This window comes from Alligator mississippiensis, chromosome 1, assembly GCF_030867095.1.
Source record: "Alligator mississippiensis isolate rAllMis1 chromosome 1, rAllMis1, whole genome shotgun sequence".
Classification (NCBI taxonomy): Eukaryota; Metazoa; Chordata; order Crocodylia; family Alligatoridae; genus Alligator; species Alligator mississippiensis.
The window spans coordinates 266,316,148-266,335,839 of NC_081824.1; the positions used below are offsets into that span (position 1 = coordinate 266,316,148).

Consider the following 19,692-nt stretch of genomic DNA (forward strand, 5'->3'; position numbering starts at 1 on the left):
TTTCAGCATGTGCTTAGGTGCATTCATCCATCAAAATCTAATGGGGCAGCATTTAAGAGAGAGTTTATCAAATTACCTTTTTTCGGTATGCAGTTACTTGGCCACATCTCTTGGAGGTGGTCTGTATGAGTGCCTATGCAGTGAGGCTGCTCCGACACGCTGTCATTACAGCGCGTCAGAGCAGACTTGATTAATGGTATGGTAATTACCATGCTCCAGCATACTCCAGCATCACATGTATCAGTGTCCCCACACTGAAAAATGGTGGCAGTTAGTTAAAGCACCTCCACCGCCATTTTCCAGCGCAGGGATGTCTGATCCGTATGATGCTCAAGGGGTTTTAATTAGACCAGCTGCAAGAGCTGCTCCTATTAAAGCCTCCCTTCTGCCTCCCCCACCTCCCATTCCCACAGTACATCTTTAAAAGCCCTATAAGATTTACAAGGGGAAAGGAGAGTGACTCAGTGAACTGTAAAGTCATCCCTTAGGTAGAAGGGCTGGCTTGCTCTTAAGATTTTGATAGTTCTTTTAATTTTTAGCGGCTATTTTATTGCAGGTTTGTTTAACTGGTGTGTGACCTTAATTAGCATATTGTAAAACTGACTAAACAACTGGAGATAAGATGGCTCACTGCAAAAGGAAGCCAGCTATTTACAGATGAAGTTGTGGGAGGTGCACTTACTGTTTTTGTTTTTTTTTACAGGCAGCTGTTAGTTTTTTGAGAAACAGTCCAATAGTAGCGTTGTGTCCTGATTTTGGCTGAAAACTTCCCCATGAAGCAGAAATTCAGCCAACCCTGTGGTTAGCTCATTTCATTGTGGGTACAAATATAATGTATCCATGTGTGCTTAATTTGCAGAAACTTAAAACAAATAAAACCCAAAGGAGAATGGATTGTGCAACTAGTAAAATTTAAATCACTTGAATAAGAGTACATTTGGGTTCTACCCAGATATGTGAACATCAGCTCTTGCAGATGATTTCTCAGTAACCATGGGCTGAATGTTGTTCCTGCAGCTTCACCAATTTAGCCAGTCTTCTTAAATCCCAAGACTTCTCTTCTTACCAGGCATCTTCAGAAGGCTAGGGGCAGGTGGTCAATTCCACTATTCTTTGCCCAAAGGCTCTCAGTTGCCCACTGAAAAGAACTGCTACTTGCTACATTCATGGAGATGTCTTTGTCAAGTGTCTGGAATGGCACCAGACTGACAATCAGCTGCTTGGGGTGGAGAGCTGAAGGGTTTCACCCGCTGGGGACTTTAAACTGCATACCTGGCAGTTCTGGCTGGACTGCCAGGCATGGGGGGGTTCAGAGGCTTCCAGGAGGGGCACCATCATGTGTATTAGCAACCAAAAATTGGTGGCAGGGCACTTTGATCTAAAGCTTGTTTGATGAGCTTTAGTTCAAAGCGTCCACCACCATTTTTTAGCGCAGAGGACACTTGGGCGCTTTTAATTAAAAGTGTTCGCTAATTAAAATGCCACCCCCCTCCTCCCCCCTTTCCCCCCCCCCCCCGTGTTTCCCAGAGCACATATAAAAATGCCCCAAGAGACAGGGTAGGTGTTATTGACTTTAGGTGTTTTATTCCCACCCATGCTGAACTCCTGAAGTCGGGTGTCTAATTACAAGAGATGGATTCAGTCAGAAAACAGGAGGAAAGAACCTTGCATGCATAAAAAAGGCAGTCCTTGAAGGGCAAGATGAAGAGTAAGGCCTAAAATATTGGGGAGCAAACTTATCCCTGCTCAGTAACACACCTTCTGCCAATAAACAGTTAGGACAGTTTTCAAGTGTCTGTTCTTTTAATGTCCCCTGGTCCCTCTGACATGTTCTGAAGAAAGCAGTGGCTTTTTGTACTAGTCCCTAAGTACCCCAAAGAGTTTTTAATTCCCAGCAAACCACTGAGAAGCCTGGTAGCTCCAGGATGATGAAGGGAGAGAAGAAATGGCCTTCCAGACTACAGACAGACATGCACTTTTGTAGCATTAGCACTATAGCGCTAAGAGGAGTGTACTTCACCATCCCCTGACTGGAGGAATACAAAATTGCCTCAAAGACATTCACTCCAGCCAGGGTGTGAGAACAGATTGCTCTTCTGCCTCCTGCAGGGGAGTCCATCAGCAAGTCCAATCAATGAAAACCTGCCCAGGAAAGGGGGACCACCAGGAAGGCTGTCGGTGATCAGCAGGCACCAGTCTTGCCTGCAAGAGTAGCTGCACTCTCAGTTTTAGCTGGGGGAGAGTGAGCAGAGCGGCAGCTTCCAAACCAGAGGCTGCAGCAAGAGTAGCCTGCCACAGGCAGAAGTGGGAAAGCAGGCAGAGCTGCAGCTCCCTGGTCTCCTGGGGCAGCAGCAGGCTTTTTGACAGACATTTTGAGACCCACTGCTGCCTTGGGGCAAGCTGCTGCAGTAAGAGTTAAACTGCTAGTGTAGAGGAGTTCAGAGTGGGAGCTCAGATTGGGATTAGCCTGCTGGTTACCATATTTTTGAGGATTTTATTTTTAAAGACCTACTGAAGCCTCAGTAAATAATATTGTCTTCTCAATATGAATTTTCAGGCTGAGCTAATTTTGCCAGGACACATATTTACCAATCTAAAGTCTCCATATATAAATAGTATTAGCCAATGGCTCAGTACATGTGTATGGATTTACAAAGGAGTCATGTCTGTCGTACACTAACACTTAGGTCTCAATTTTATCCTGCTCTGAGATTGGTGGAGTAGCTTCAGTTTCCTTGTATAAGCAGATAAGCCAGTGCCCTGATTTACTAAACAAAACCAGATTTATTATTTAATCTCTTTAAAAAAAAGCCAGTTTTAAAATATAACTTATTGTTCAGATATTTTTTATCACCTTTCCAAATGGACATTTAAATTTTTCTTTGCAAGGAACAGAGATTAGTTTGCAGTGCTGCATGAGAGAAATGTTTGGGCTGTGTTAAAATCACTATCCAGTTGCAAGAGATGTTGAGTTTGAGCCACCCAGTCAGGCTGAAGAGCGAGTGGCAAAAAGAGTGGCTTTCACTACTGCTGCTTGTGTTTGCGGAGAACTGTCTAATAATAGTCGCATCTCATGAGCTAGAAAAAACCCACTTGAAAAATAACTTGAAAACATTTTGAAAAGAACAGAAAGTGGCATATAGACCGACTACAGGTTTCATACTGATAATTACTTCTTGCCGGTGAATTAAAATACCAGCTCATGTGATATTCTCTGTCTGAAGATAAAAAGTACATTATTTTGCTGTATTTTTTGCTGTGCACTTGTATGGCAACATTTGCCTAAAACCATTAGAGTATTTTAATAATCCTTTCTAGAATTCTAATGGTACAAACCACTAATATTCCAAACAAAAATGTATTAATGGGTTCCTGTACTTGAGTGCATCTCATTCAGGCAAAATTAATAATCATGGACTAATAAATATGATTTATATGGATTAATTAATAAAATTAATGAATGTATAAACAGTGTGCGAGTTAAATAAGGAAAACAGACAGAGAGATTTTATTTCTTAAGGTCTTAAGTAAAGACTTTAAGCCATCATTTCCTAATTACTTAGGAAAACTACAAGCAAGCAACCTGGGTTATATTGCATTAAAAATTGATATAGAAACCATGAGCCTAGGAAAATATTTCTTACTTATGGATTAATCACATGCCTATACTCTTATGAACTGCAAATGGGCCTTTTGTACCTGCTCAGCAGTAAGTTTAGAGCCAGAGGCATGCACGGCATTCCTTTAGCAATTTTCTCTAAAGTAGCATTGTACTCTCAAATTTTCTACCATACCTTTTCTAGTTTTGCTCTTCTATTAGTAAAGGTGTAAGCCTTGTGATTTTTTTTTTTTTTTTGCTGAAAACAAATACCATGCATTGTTCCCTAGGTACAATAGAAAGGAAATGTGATTGTGACAGAGAGCTGCTAATATAGTAAGTTACTGTACTGTGGGCCCTCTGGGAAAAGTGACATAGCATTGCACTGAAGTAACTTCAACAAACTACTGCATTACTGCTGACAGCTGAATAACTATCAAATAAGAACTTCATGCACGAGGCTGGCCCATCCTATACTGCAAAACCTGCAGTTGCAGGGGACCCTGCAGCTAAGAGGCCCCCTGCGCATAGGCAGCAGAAGTGGGGGACTAATGGGGCTCAGCCCCCCCAAACACAGGGCAGCAGTAGGCATTGCCTTGGGGCAGCCCAGCCACAGGGTCCTACAGCAGGGAGGGAGGGCTGGGAACGCTGAGCTATCCTGCGCACTTGCAGCCAAGATCACAGCCAGCCCAGCTGCAGGCAGTTAAGTTTCTTTTAATCTGTTTTTCTTATTTCCATGGGCTTGGGGGAAGGGCAGATCGAGACCCCACCACAGTGCAGGAGAGAGTGGGTTAGGCAAAGGGCGAATCGATCACCCCTGCCCCTGGCCTGCTGCCTTCAGCACTGTGGGGATTGTCCCAAAACCCGGCCCCCATTCACTGTGACTGGGGCCCCAGCCCGGCTGGGTCATGAGACAGTCAGAGCCTGGTGGCTCCTCCAGACGTGCAGCACTGGGCAGCCTGGTGGGGAGGGCACATGCCTGCCTGCCCCCCCCCCCCTCCCCCCCCCAATCTTTGCATGGGCCACAGCTGCAACCTAGGCTCAGCTTCTGCTCTGTGTCTCTGTGCCTCATCGCCGCTGCTTTGAAAGCAGTGGGCACCACCAAATGCTTCACTGCCCAGCCTGCCCAGTGGCGGGATGCACATGGCAGCACAACGAGGCACAGAGACACAGAGCAGAGGCTGAGCCCAGCTCACAGCTATGGCCCGCCTTCGTCTATGCAAAGATCAGGGTGCCACGTGCCCTCCCCCACACCTTGGCTGCCCGGCACTGTGCTTCTGGAGGAGCTGCTGGGCTCGTCCTGGGGACAATGTGCGGTGGGGCAGGGTGCATGCAGGTGTCCCAGGGGCTCCATCCTCTCCAGCCTGGCAGTGCAGCCGAGGCTGGCCCCACTCCAGGCCCCAGCTCTGGGCCCCCACAGCCGGTGCATGGCCAGGCCAGGTTGGGGGTGCAGTTGGAGCAGATGCCGGGGCCGGGAGTCTGCTGGGACCAGGCCTTGTGCTTCCTGGGCCAGGAGGCACCTGGGCCTGGGGCCAATGTAACCAGAGCCAGGAGGCAGCTGTGGCCAGTGCGGCATCCGGGGCTGGCATGGTCAGGGCCAGGAGGTGACCAGGAACAGGGCCAGTGCTGGGGCTGGGAGGTAGCCGGGTCAGTGTGGCACTGAGCAATGCCGCTCCCCCCCTTGGCCCTTTCCCCTCCCCCCTCAGAATTTCCCAAACCGGGGGGCGGGGGCATGCACATGTTCAGCCCCCCCAAAATTTTGTTTTCTTCCTCTGCCTATGCCCCTGCATCTGGCTGTTCACTGCCACTGGCTTCACGTCTGGTCACTCACTCCTCCTGCCCCTCCCCACTCCCCCATTGCCCTCATACCTGCCGGCTTCTTCAAGGCAGAGGGCCCCAAAACTATTTCTTGCAGGGGGTCCCAAAAATGATGAGCCAGCCCTGTTTATGCATCAATGCAGAAACTTGATGGGTTTTTTTAGATAATTTGTTTCTGAGACGAATGCAGACTCAGGGTTTCCCTGATCTTGAAATTTTCTCAGGACTGGAATAGACCATGTCATAATTTAGACAGATATGGGAGCTTCGAAAATTTATGCCCACTTTATCTGGATCCATTAGGCAAAGGACTGCCTAGAATGTCTCTAACAGTGATTTTCAACCTGGGGTCCATGGACCCCTGGAGGTCCTTAAATATAACTGAAGGGTCCATGAAAGATGACTGTGATCAATCAGAAGTATGTGAATACCTACACTTAGAATTCAAAAGGGTCCACACCTGCATTCAAAAATTTTTAGAGGTCTGCAAATGAAAACAGGTTGAAAAGCATTGTTCTGCAATGTTGCTGTGCTGCCCTCTAGCCCAGCATCAATACTCTGCTAACCGACTCATCAGAGAAGCATATAGATTTTTATGGGTTTCCCCTGTCTATGGGTAGCCTGTGCTTTCCCTGGCACAGGTCCTCCCCAGTTAGATCCAGGGCTATAAGGACTCTCTTTATAAGGCTCCTGCATTGCAGCCTGAGTCAGCACTATAAGGCTCAGGCAGAATTCTACCCTGCAGCCCTTGTTAAGTGCACTTACCTAGTTACTACTAATCAGTCAGCTGACCCCCCAGCCCTTTCCCTCTGATTGGTTCTGGTGCTGCATTTAAGGAACTCCTCTAGCACCTGAGTCTTGCTGTGCAACACTCTGGTCTTTTACCAAGCCCAGCGCATGGACACTGCTTGCTGATTCCCAGGAGCATTCTTCCAGATCGTACCCCTCCCAGTCTATTAAATAATGTAATTTCCCACTAATCAACTTGGAGTCTAGAATCTGGTGAACCAAAAACCAAAATCAAAAATTCCTCTTGACCTTGGATCTGCCCAGGAGGTGGAGAGTTGGGTACTCAGCCTGGAAATGGGTTCTCTATATGAGGCTTCAGTAGGAAGACATGGAAGACCAGGTGTATTTTCATGGTCCTGGGTCAACTGGGTTGATTTGGTTTGTTTGGGGGTTCATTTGTTTTTTTTTCAATGATTGGGAAGGGGCCCAAGTATCAGTAATCAACTTTGGTGGACAGGCAGACAGATCGCAGGTTGTGGGTAGATAGCCCCACGAAGAAGATTAGTTCTTCTTGATTATTCTTATCTGCGAAGCTCTTGTAAGTCTCCTTAGCAGCTTCCAAATGTTCCTTTAGCTCTTGTTAGGCCTGGTGAATATTTTTGACCAAATCAGCTGCAACTGGTGCGTGAGAGGTCTGGGAGGGTAAACGAAAGTGGGAGTAGAAACCATAATTCAAAAAAAAAGGAGATTGGTTGGTGGAGGCATGTTCAGAGTTATATGCAAATTCTGCAAGCAGGAGCAGGGAGAGCAAATTGTCCTGGTGATAAGCATGGAGATAGTGTTCAAGTGTCTTATTCATCCATTTTGTTTGTCTGTCAGTTTGTGGGTGATGGGAAGATGAGGAAAGAGGTTTGATTTCTTAACAGTTTTAATGGCTCTTTCCACAAATGTGAAATGAATTGTGGGCCATGATCTAAAATGATGCCCATGGGAAGACCATGCAGCCAGAAGACAACTAAGAATAGTTGAGCTGTCTCTGAGGCAGTGGTGGTCTGGGGGCCTGATAAAATTTGTCATCTTGGTAAGGAGGTCCACTACCACCAGGATGCTTGAGTATTTGAGGGCAGGAGGCAGATCAGTAATAAAAGCAACAGAGACAGTGTGCCAGGGCTCATTTGGCATCAGTAGTTGTTGGAGATGGCTTAGTGGCTTGGTGCATAGGGTTTTGGTGCAAGCTCAAACCTCGTAGGAGTCAATGTATTCCTGGACACTGATGAAGTTGGGGCCACCAGAAACTGTAGAGGACCAGGTTGGTAGTTTTGGCAATACAAAAATGCCCTGCAAGCCAAGAGTTGTGGCACCCTCAGATGGCTTCTATTTGGCGATCCCCTTCAGGGATATGTAGGCATCCCTTGTGCCAAAGGAGCCCAGTGTGAAATTGAAAATCTGATATAGAAGATAGTCCGGGTCCTTCTAAGTCCAGCCGGACCTGAGCAACAAATGAGTCCTGGGGGATCAAGGAATGGGGTTGCATCATTAGGTCCTTATTTACTGTGGCCATAACAAAGTTCTTGGAGTTCAGAATGGGATAGGTTTCAGGACAGGATTCTGAATATTTATCCATCCACAACCAGGTGTCCTCCTTACCATTTTTGGGGCCCAGATGGCATCCAAGTCCCTTCTAGATGGTGTCACCATTCCTCAAATGCAGCTTTGCTTGCTAGGAGCTCCTGATCCAGTGCGTTATAATTGCACTCAGCCAGGGTCAGTTTCCTAGAGAAGAAGGTGCAACGGTGGGGGAGCCCCTAAGGGCCCAATGGTTGGGCTAGGATAGCCCCAGTGGCCCAGCTGAAAGCATCTGTCTCCACCAGGAACAGCTGTGCTGGGTCTCAGTGAGTTAGGATAGGGGCTCAGGTGAAGGCTAATTTAAGTCCCTCAGAGGTAGCCCGGGCCTCTGGTGTCTAGATGGTGCCACTCCTTTCTTGAGAATGGCAGTGATTAGGGCCACTTGTTTAGAGAACCCCATGATAAATCTGCTATAAAAGTTGGCAAAGCCAGGCAACCACTGAACCCCATGGATATCCCGTGGGGGTTTCCAGTCTAGGATGGCAGAAGCCTTCCTCAGATCCATGGATAGCCCCTCTGGTATAATTACATACTCTAGAAACTCAACAGTTATTTTTATCAAATTTACACTTTTCTAATTTGGCATATAGACTGTGGCTCCTTAGTTGCTCCAGTGTCACTCAGACATGGCATTCATGAAGGTTTGGGCTCCCAGAGGATTTTAAAATGTAATGTGCATCCAGGTAAATTACCACAAACAGGTTCAGGATGTCTTTGAAAACATAATTCAAGAAATGCTGAAATGTTGCAGGGGCGTTAGAAAACCCAAAGGGCATTACAAGGTACTTGAAATGACCATATCATGACCAAAAGGTGGTCTTCTGTTAATCATCTTCATAGAAGTGGATGAGGTGTAGGGTTCCAGTAGGTCTAGTTCATTAAATATCTTGGCAAAGTGGAGCCTGTCTAACAACTTTTGAATCAACCAGAGTGGGTATCGGTTCCACACAGTAATCTTGTCCAGTGCTCTATAGTCCAGTGCTCTGGAGAGGTGCTTTTCTTGGTCACAAAGAAGATGGAAGCCCTGGCTGGTGATGTGGAGGGCCAAATAAACCCTTTTTGCAGATTCTTTCTGATGTATTATTTTAGAGTCTTGAGTTCAGGCTCAGTGAGGGAGTAAATTTGCCTGAACAGAATCTGTTCCCTCGGTAAAATGTCAGTGGGGCAACTGTAGGGAGAATGTGGAGGAAGCTGGTCCGCCCCCATCTTATCAAATACATTGACCAAATCTCAATACTTTGCAGGGATAGTTGAGCCACTGGCTGGCAAACTGGCAGTCTCTGGGAGTGTGGGCTTCATTTTCTCTGCAGATGGTGTCAGGTGCTCTCCTGCACTGGCTCCCTGCATGATCTGGGCTGTGACCTGGGGTTTCCCCTGGAAACGCATCCGGTTGCAGTAAATGGAACCAAATCAGAGTTCCCTATGCCCCGACAGAATACTGGGGCTGTGGAGGAAAAGCCAGGGGTTTCCCAAATAATCAAAAAGTGGGGAGAATGAATTAGGTAAAAGCAGAGAAACATCTGGTGGCCTCTGATCCACACTTCCAGGGGAGCTGATTCCTTAGTGACGGGCCCAAGGAGAATGTAGACTCATCTGAGGTGGCTCCAGTACTGACTCCATCTGGGGTGTGTTTTAGACCTGGAATCTGGTGCTGGGAGGCAAATGTCAAGTCCATAAAGTTCCCAAAGGATTTTTGGAAACTGTATTCAAGTGTATCCAGAAGGGCTGGCTGGGAGATATCATCCGTAGCTGGGTGATACAAACAAAGGAAGGCCTATAAGGGTATGTCTGGTCTCCTCTCGGTGGCAGAGGTTCTTGCACAAGATGGAGGGGCAAGGGAGGGAATGTACCACCCTACTGAGGCTGGGCTGATTGGTGTCCCAGCAGTGAAATTCAAGTTCCCTTTCAGGGACTAGTTGGGCAAAATGCCCTACTCCTCCACAGTAGAGGCAGAGACCTCTTGAGCACTAGTACATCCTTTCTTCAGGGGAGTCTCTGCCTGGTTACCTTAACCTGTATAGCCTCTACAGTTGGCAATATAAGTTTTCTGGTTCCCTGGGAAGTCCAGTAGACTCTTGCTGGTCTTTGGCCAAGCAACCATGGATACAGGCATACAGAGGTCATTGAGGTAATCCAGGGTTGCTGGAGGCTGTCCAGGGTCATTGGGCCACTCATCTTTGATAGTCCCCCTGTGGCCCTGGAGAAAGTGGAAATGCTGTGCGGCCATGTTTCACTCTGTGTCTCTGGCCAGGTGTCTAAATTTTGTGGCATAGTTGGACACAGGGTAGTGGCCCTGTTTCAGGGTCTGGGTCTGAAGGGCCCATTCATGCACCTGATTTATGTCCTTAAAAATCTTGGCCGTTGCCCTAATAAAGGCTTCAAGTTGATTGAGGAGAGAATTTGAGGCCTCCAAAAGTGGGGTGGCTCAGGCCAGGGCTCTCCAGTCAGGAGATGGATTCTCACCACCACTCTGGCTGTCTGAGGTTTATGATCGGGGATGAGGCTTGCAGGCCAGGTGGCACTAATTTTTAAATCCCCCAAATTTACAGGGGTTACCTTCAAATTTTTCTGGTAGTGGAATCTTGGGTTTGGACTTGGCAGGAGCAGCAGGCTGAACAGCTGGCGCTGGAAGGGGAATTTCTGAGCCTACAGTGATCTGAGTCTGTAAATTCTGCAGCATGGCCACCAGTGAAGGCACACAAATCTGACCTAATGACCAGTTCATCCTTCAATGACCCTACCAAATGATTGGGTAGCTGAACAAGCTGTCCTGGTCCAGTAGACCAAGTGCCCTAGTTTATAGCACCAGTTGGGGAGCTGGAGGTTCCAGGGATAAGTCAGAAGCCACAAGTCAGGAGCCAAAATGCCAAACCAGGGTCAGGAGCCAGGAATCATAAACCCGCTTACCAAGTCTTAAGGATAATCTACAGGGTGAAGTCCAAAAGTAAGCCAAACCAGGGTCAGGAGTCAGGAAGCAGGTCGTCAAGGAGAATCCAAAGGCTGAAATTCAGGAGCAAGCTGAAGGAACTAGGGGAGCCGGAGATGCTGCTGGGACAGGAGTTGCTCAGAAACTGAAGACCAGTGTGTTGTGCAACAATGTTCAGGAAGCATTTCTTAGGGAGGGAAGGGGCCGGTGGTCAGCTGGCCTTGATTAGTAGTAACTAGGTCAGTGCACTTAACCAGGGCTACAGGGCAGGAGCCTGCCTCAGCCTTACAGAGCTGACTAAGGCTGCAGCACAGGAGCCTTACATTCTTTATGCTACTTCAGACCTTGTACACAGCCCTCTATTTTGCTGCACTGAGTAAAATAAATGTAGCAGTCTGCACTGGGATGCTGGAGGACCTGGCCAAACAGTCACCCTATGTGTAATGTGCCGTATGTTTAAATTACAGCTCAATACAGATGAACTGAAAAGATATTCTACATAGACAATGACAGACATGAGAGCAGAAAAGGTGCTTTACCGGAAGAAGCAGAGCATTAGTTTGACCCAGCTCTGTCTGTCTATACTGGGCACTTCAGCTGGGGGTTTTGGTGCTTTTATCTAAAAGCTAATTCAGTCAGCTATTAGATAAAAATGCCAAAAAAGCCTCACTAAAGCGCCCAAACTATACAGATGTTGGACGAGCCAGGTCAGACTAATGCAATGTCTCTTCTGGGCATGCACTAGGTTCAATGTGGGGGCACACAAAGTTCAAAGTAAGGCACCGTTTGGGGTGGGGGGGGAGGGCTTGAATCTGTAAGCAGCCCATATTACAAATAACATCTTTGTGGCTGGATTGCCATCTTTGAGGCTCATCAGATGATAAATTAATTGAAAGTTTAGCATATTACGGTTAATCATATGATTAACATAATCACTAGATCACTGGCTTTCAACCTTTTTTCATTTGCAGACCCCTAAAATATTTTACATGGAGGTGCGTACCCCTCTGAATTGTAAGTGTGGGCATTCACATACTTTTGATTGATCATAGTCATCTTTTGAGGACTCCTTAGACATAGTCTGTGGACCCTCAGGGTTCCACGGACCACAGGTTGAAAGCCATTACACTAGATCAATGTAACAGCTACCAGGGGCTGTAGTGTATTTGAAAACTGTGAGAACGACACTGGTGATGCATTTTCCCTGTGTATTTTGAAATGAACATAATGAACAAAATCTATGCACTTTTTTGGATAGAACCAATAGGATCATCAATCTCTTGTCCAGAAATGATAACCTCCATATTGATGTATTCTGTAAAGGGGAAAAAAGGCATTGAAGTGCCTACATAGTACCAAAAACATTTCCTTTGGTTTTACCTCTTTGCACTTTTTTGAAAAATGTAATTTTTTAACATGATATAAAATTGATTTTGCACAGTTTGAAGCTGTAAGTCAAGTGAATTACAGAACTGAATTACCACCAGGGCAAAAATAAATTTCTGATTGATTGGGTTTTTATTTCAAGGAAGTATCTTCGTATCCCACTGAAATCAATAAGTTACTCGTAGCTAAGTTAAGCATGAGCCTAAATGCCTCTCCTAAAAAGAGATGAGTGGTAGCTCATGCTTATATTCTCTCCTGAACTGGGAGACAAGTTTGCATGGAATATTAAGTCCTAGAATCTTTTTCTTCCTTTCATTGATTATAATCAATACAAGAAACATGCTGAATTGCCACCTGTACAATTAACATTGTATTTTAGTGATGTAACATAACCTTATATGTATCTATTCATGTACACATTACAGTTATCGAATTAACTAATTTATTCTGAGATTGAACTGACCTGCATAAGCATATATTTCACTCTTTATGAAAAAGTTGTAAAAAAGCATCACTGAATGCAAATGTACTAAGCAAAAAATTCAGCTATTTCAAAGTGAATTCACTCCAACATTGTTTTCAGCATAATGATGAATCTAGAAGCCAGGGGTCATAGAAGCCAGCTTGAGTTGGTAAATGCTATCAAATATTGTAATGTAAGTTTTTATTTGGGTTGAGATTTTCAAAGGAACTCTATGGAATTAAGTGCACGGTTTCCACTGAAATTCCACTCGAGTTGAAGACTCACATGGCCTCTATGAAAACTCTCTTAATACTCTATGAAAATCCCAGCTTGAATTCTAAATATTTGTACTATACTGGAGAGCCCAGGGCTAAGACAAAACTGAAAATAAACATAATAGCTATATTTCCAGCAGTGGTTGCTCACTTTCAAAATGTAAGTAACGTTTACAGCCTGATTTTTTTCCACAGGACTGCAGCATTCCAGAGCTAGAGCTTTGCCCTTATGCTGGCGCAAAGGGGCTTCCTATCTGCATACAGAGTGCCATTGCCAATTTAGAAGAACTGGATGCTGAGAGCACCTTTTATATAGCTGTCAAATCAGGAGTGTGAGTACTGCAGTTCTTCAATATGATGCTGCTGAAATGATAGTCCATAAAAGTTTGTTCTTAAGGAATAACATTTTAATTTCTTCTTATAAGTAAGCTAATATAACATTAACAAAAGCTCCCTTGTGTATATTTTAGCCCAGTTTTGATTCCTGGATCCTGACACTTTCAAAGACAGTTTCCCTGTTTTTACCCAGGCGACCATTGTTGTAGCTCTTTCCTTCAATTTCTTTTTAAAAAGAGGAGGAATTTACATCTTGTTTGCTGAATGGTAGCCTTCTACCCAGCTTTCTACCCTTCTACCCAGAATTGTTAAAACAGAGCTGTTCAGCTTATTTGGTCCCACCAGCCAGAACCAGCCCACAGGGCTTCTTGTATGCTAGACAACTCACCTCTGGTGGTGGTGTAGTAGCTTGTTGGCATGACTACTCTGGCCACTGCACTGGCATGGCTCTGGAACCCAGGAGCTGGACACTACCACTGCTCTTCTCCCTCACCTTTGTCCCCTGGCATTAGTGCATTCGAATAGCGAAAGATGACCAAAGATGCCTGTGGCGGGACAAAAAGGGAAGGGGAGCAAGTGGCAGTGGCATTTGCTCTCTGGGTTCCAGCCCCGTACCAACATAGTGCCTCTGGCAGCTATCTGGGCCACAATATAACCTCTAGCAGGCTGCATGTACCCCGGGGGCCACCACTTGGACATCTCTGTGTTAAAATCTAACAGTCAATTAATTCCAGAAAACGCATAGTAGATCATCCAAGCATTCCTGAAGCTCCAGCTATCACCTGATTTACTGTGTGATTAGGCAGAAAAAAAAGGCAATATGATCTCAATCCATATGCTTGATCTCAATCTATATGACCTCAGCACTCCAGGACTTTCTGCATTGAGCAGAAGAATATGTTTGGGTAAATATATAGAACTTCCAAGTTTGGCATTTTGGGAATTACTTCCCTCTTTTCTTTTTTTTCATAATCATTGTGGAGCAGTATTAGCCATTCCATGGGTAGCATTGAAGCTATTTTCCCATCATACACTCTATTTCCCCTAAACGTTACACACCACTTATGATTGCCAGGGAGAAATTTTCTATGCTAATGGGGAAAAAGAGTTTAAAGTAAGTTTTAAAGCTTGGTGACGGGAAAGGGCAGAGCCATATTTTTTAGCTGTGTATAGTTTTCTAGAGTTTTAAGAACTTAATTTCCTACGTGGCTTAGAGGCTTCAGTTTCTTTTCTTACCAGTGGGTATGTCTACATGTTCATTAATGCACCTTTGCTACTGCACATTAAGTCTAGTACCTCTAATATGAGATACTAGATAAAGGTATAGTAGCTGCACTAATACGCAGTAGCAAAGATGAACACTTTTTTGTGACTGTGCAGTAGACTAATTCTACTGTACATTAGTGCATTAGCATGGGTTTTGCTGTGATGCACTGATGTGCAGTAGAACAGTCCACTGTGCATTAAGGCATCTTGTGTAGACGCACCCACTGTTCACTGGATAATCCTTTTGACTTAAACCAGCCTGAAGGAAGGAGCCCCACTTTGAGGATCTTAATGTCCTGGATTTCAAACAAAATATTGTAAATGAGAATATTCTTATACAGCCTGATGTAGAGTCCAGAGGAGTCAGTAAAAATGCTTCTATCCTGCTATGAATCCAACACAAATGTTGGTGGTGTTGGTCAGAGCCGTCCCTAGGGGTGTGCAGGGCCCAGGGTATATCAGCCTGTGCTGGGGGAAGGGGGCGAGGAGCAAGCGACTGGAGCTGGTGAAGTGGGGGAGGGAGGGGCTGGTGAGCAGCCAAAGCTAGCAGCGTGTGGCAGCCGCAGCGGGGCCTATGCAGCACTGACTGTGGGGCCCCCCAAGCATGGGACCTGGCGTGATCACCCCAATTCACCCCCCACTAGGGACGGCTCTGATGTTGGTTGCCAAATCCTTTTTATCGTTACAACTAATTTGTAGGTTGTGTTTATTCACAGTGTAATAGGGTGGTGTTTTAAGACGTGATGAATGTGCTAATTTTCTGGATCTATTACTTCTGGGCAGACTGAAGAAATTGTAAATTAATTCTCTGGAACTTTGTTAGAATTGATATAACCATAGTTTGTATTAATTTACATGAAGAGTTTCATGTATATTGTCCAACACCAGTGGGCACAAACAAGAAAAGTTTTATTTAAATACCATTTTATGTTCTTAATATATTATCTAATTGGATTTTTCTCTTGTTGTTACAGGTGGCTTGCTTATTCTGACTTTAATTATAAAGGAGAGGTGGTTATTTTGGAAGAAGGTCATTCAGTGCTTGAAATTTCTTCAACAAATGTAAAATCCTTACGTCCCTTAAAAATGGTGAGAAGGTTGATTCTCAGAGGATACATTTTCTTTTTAATGATTTGATTTAAAGCCCATTTTAAGTTGAAGTCCCTCTTGGATTACTTGAGTTAAAGTTTGCATGAACAAGAAATCATCCATAGACTGGATTGTGTTTATATATGGTTTAAACAGGGACTAGAAGTTCTTATCCCGTTTCCTGGATTACCTTTTGTGTGACCCCTTTGTCCCTATGGGTTCTGTGCTTACTTGCCTCTCCCAGCACTGCCCCCTCGTACCTCCTCCCCCTTCCCTTCTCCCTCCCTCCTCTTCACCGTCACTTCTTGCAAATTTTTGTATTCAAATGCCTCTCTCCATTCTATACACTGCTCTGTTCATGGTCCTTTCAGAGCATCTGATGAAGTTAGCTCCAGCTCACAAAAGCTTATGTTATATACATTTCTAATTTAGTTAGCGTATAAGGTTTAAATCTACCTTCTGCTTGACTTCAGGCTAACACAGCTACCTATATCTCACAGGCCCCCTTTACACAACTACCTGATTAATGCTCCTGGGGCTGGGAGCCCTGTTAGCTGACAAGACTCCTGGCCTCAACAGCACCCCACAGGCTAGCATGGCTGGAAGTCCCATCAGCTGACAGAGCTTCTAGCCACAGCACCAGCCCATGGGCCTCCACAGCTAGAAGTCACATGAGTTGACAAGACTCCTAGCCACAGCAGCATCCCACTGGAGTCTTGTCAACTGTGGGACTCATAGCCACAGGAGCTTACTACTAGTATGCTGGTGCAGGAGAGGCCTGGGATCAGCATCCTGGGCTCCTCCTGCACCAGCAATAAGGCATGGTAGGTTCTGATGCTGTGGCATTTGGTCTCTGGGTTCCTGCCATGCACATACATGTAGCATTGCACAAGCATGTGCATTGCACATCAGATCCCATCACAACTTTATCTGAACATCTAGAGGGATCCACAGATTCTTAATATAACTTTGTGTATTAAAAGTATAATACTCTTCTTTTTCTTTTCAGTGTGGGCACCTACACGTGCACTTTACTGCGGAGTTGACTAATTAGTAGTGTACATGTGCAGATCTGTTAAGCTGGAGTAAACTAATTAATTCGATTGTAGGATAGTACTGCCCAATACAAGTACTATCCTATGGCAGAGTTATTTACTCTACCACAATGCATATGTAGATAGTGACCAGGGCTGACTGGGGCATGAAGGTGCTACAGTATGGGACTGCCTGCTAACTATCCCCACACTGTAACACCCTTGTGCCATGGCCAGCCCCTCCACAGAATATTGAATCGGGGCAGAGCAGCTCTGGGCTGGCAGGCTGACCCCCTGGGCCCTTTGCCAGCTGGGGTTGTGCCACTTCAGCTCAATGTGCTGCAGTCTCGGGCACACACAAACACAGCACCTGGGAACAATAAACTGTGGCATGAACTGTGCCAGAGTTTATTCAGGCACACTGAATGCATGTTTAGATGCACCCAGTGTGAACAAACCATATCACCTTTGGGAATAGAATATGCAGGAAAAGAGTACATCTGACCCATTCAATAGGACATCTTATCTTATTCAAAAATGTGGATTAAGACCCTTTTTAGACCAAAGCAAACTGTTGCAAACTTATTTTGGAGGCAGTAACAAAATGTTATTAAAGCCTCTTCAGAAACTCTTTAAACTGACACAGCTAATATCTGCTAGTGGTGTTTGGTCAGAAGATGAAACCAATGCACAGTAATTTAGATTCAGAGGCAGGCTAATTTTCCTTTGGTGTGGGCTTGTGGGTATAAATATGGAAAATGATGGAGAAGGATAAAGTAGTACATAGTTTAATATATGTATGTAATAGTTATACATAGGTTGCTAGGGCTGCAAGTGTAAAGTATTTGCCTGATTTCTTTCTGTGGTTTTGAAACTCTCCCCAGTTCTCCAAAGAAGATGAAGAATTACATGACTTGTCTACTATTTCTAGTGAAGGAACAATTATTGTACAGTCTGCTCACACTTCTTCCATCCCAAGAGCATTTACACTGTACTCAATCCAAGGAATCAAGCAATCAGCCCCATTTCTCTATAATTCTAGGTCTACAATCCCAGTGATTTAAGAAACTTGCATGTCATTACAATTTCAAAAGTTAATTTAAAGAACACCTGCTGCATGATTAGTTAACGAACAGCAGTAACTATTTAGGTCTACAGTGTAAACATAGAAAGTAACTATGCAAACGTTTTAAATGTTTTTTATACCCAGAGGCTGGTATAATCAAGAAGCCTGTTTGTCTATCTTTTTTGTAGGTGAGCACTGGTATTATGAATTATCAAAGTATCTCAAAGTCACAATTTGTTTTAACAGAAAATGGCATTGGCAAGTATAGTTACAAGGGCTGCATATTCTTTTGGGTTTATAGAACATGCACCCAGGGAAGCATAATTTAAAATATCATGTAATGCTCTTTTCTTTTTTGTTTAAACCGTAGGGTGGACTAAAGGTACAATTCCCTATGAATGTTAAGGTAAGTACTGTGTGTTACTATAGTTGATCAAATCGTAAACCCATCCTGATGCAACAGACCGCCTAATCTAGCCTTCTATATTTAACAGTGGAGAAGTACCCACGCCCTCTCCCAAAAAGAAAAGGAAGCATTCTTCATCCTCCCCACTTCTTGAGAACAAAGTCTGTGTCACTGTGAAACCCAATAGCCACAACTGCTTTGTGCGTTATAAAAGCTGAAACAGTTTTTTGTCAGCTGAAGAATTTAAAGGGACTGCAATCTGAAATGGCTTTTTCCTCACTGATGCAAGCATAACAGATATCATTGAAGGATTGGGATGTTGCAATCATTATGTGCCCTATCTCACCACATTCAAAGGAGGAGGGTATTGGAAAGGGGTGGGGAAATGGGTACTCTTTTCTTCCCCATCCCTATCCCTATGCAAAGATCAAAATCTGACTGAAAATCAGGGCTGCCGCTGCGGGCTGGGGCCAGGGGTGGTGCCAGGCTCTTCCCAGCAGGGAGGCTGGGCCATACTGCACTCAGGGAGGGTGGCAGCGGTGCTGGGAGGGGGGGCTATGGCAAATTTTGGCTGTAGCCCCCCTGTAGTGCCCCTCAGCACCCCTGCCACCAAGGGGCACATGCCCTCCCAGCGTGTGTGCAGCAGCGGGATGTGCCCCCGCGCTGCACCCCAGTTAAGCAGCCCCAGTGCCAGTCCCACTCCCTCCCTCATCACGAGGACTTTGGTCTGCCTCCCCCTCCTCCTCCCATGCCCCACCCATTTCCCCCATCCCTTTCCCCTCAACAGATTTACCAGCCAGACACTGCTCTCCAGGCGGTGCTCCTGACCACCTGCGTGGTATGCTGCGGCTGCATGTATGCACGTGGCATTTATCAGTGAGATTATTAGCCACATCAGCCAAAAAATTCCTATTGCCGATAATGTCAATTTTCCTTTTATTGGTGCCGATACGATATGGACCAATATATCGGTGCACCTCTAGTTTAGAGTCCTGGGAAGCATGACTTATGAGAAATAGCTGAAAGAGCTTGGGTTATTTAATGTGGAGAAGAGATAAGAGGGGGGATTTGATAACAGTCTCCAAATACCTGGAGGACAAATATAGAGAAGATGGAGATAGGCTTTTCTCTGTGGCTGTAGGGGCCAAAATAAGAACAATGGCCTCAAGCTGCAGCAGAAGACATTTAAGTTGGAAGAACTTTCTGATTATAAAAGTGGTCAAGCACTGGATCAGGCTATCAAGAAAAACTGTGGACTCTCCATCCCTGGAAATTTTCAAGAGCAGGTTAGACAGAATCTTGGCTGGGATGGTTTAGTCAGAGATGATCTGCCTTGAGCAAGGGACTGAACTAGATGACCTAGCATAGGTATTATTGTCAGTCCAGCTTTGACAGCAGAGAGCTCAGCATTTACTCTGCCTACAATACTCAGCATCCCTGGGAGTATTACCCTAATATGACCAGAACAGTGTAGGAATATTGGTATAATTATGTTAGTAATTTTCATCATGAAGACAAGTCTTCAGACAGACTGATAACCTGGCCTGGATAAGCCCAGAATCTGGCAGAGTCAAGAGTTCACAAAGCACAAAGTTTCCCCATGGTGCTGACTGAGGAAAAAACAGTGACCTTAAACAATGTGACACTGCAAGTTCCATGTTTATGGTCAGTAAA

At 45.1% G+C, this 19,692-nt stretch overlaps 1 protein-coding gene across 1 annotated transcript in view; it reads left to right on the plus strand.

The window, feature by feature from the left end:
* CRYBG3 (crystallin beta-gamma domain containing 3) overlaps nucleotides 1–19,692 on the plus strand; it is a 155,092-nt gene that overhangs the window by 73,579 nt on the left and 61,821 nt on the right. Inside the window, exons 8-10 of the mRNA XM_059720590.1 lie at nucleotides 13,017–13,153; nucleotides 15,398–15,512; nucleotides 17,983–18,018. Coding sequence (XP_059576573.1) covers nucleotides 13,017–13,153; nucleotides 15,398–15,512; nucleotides 17,983–18,018 — 288 coding nt within the window. The remainder of the gene's footprint in view (nucleotides 1–13,016; nucleotides 13,154–15,397; nucleotides 15,513–17,982; nucleotides 18,019–19,692) is intronic.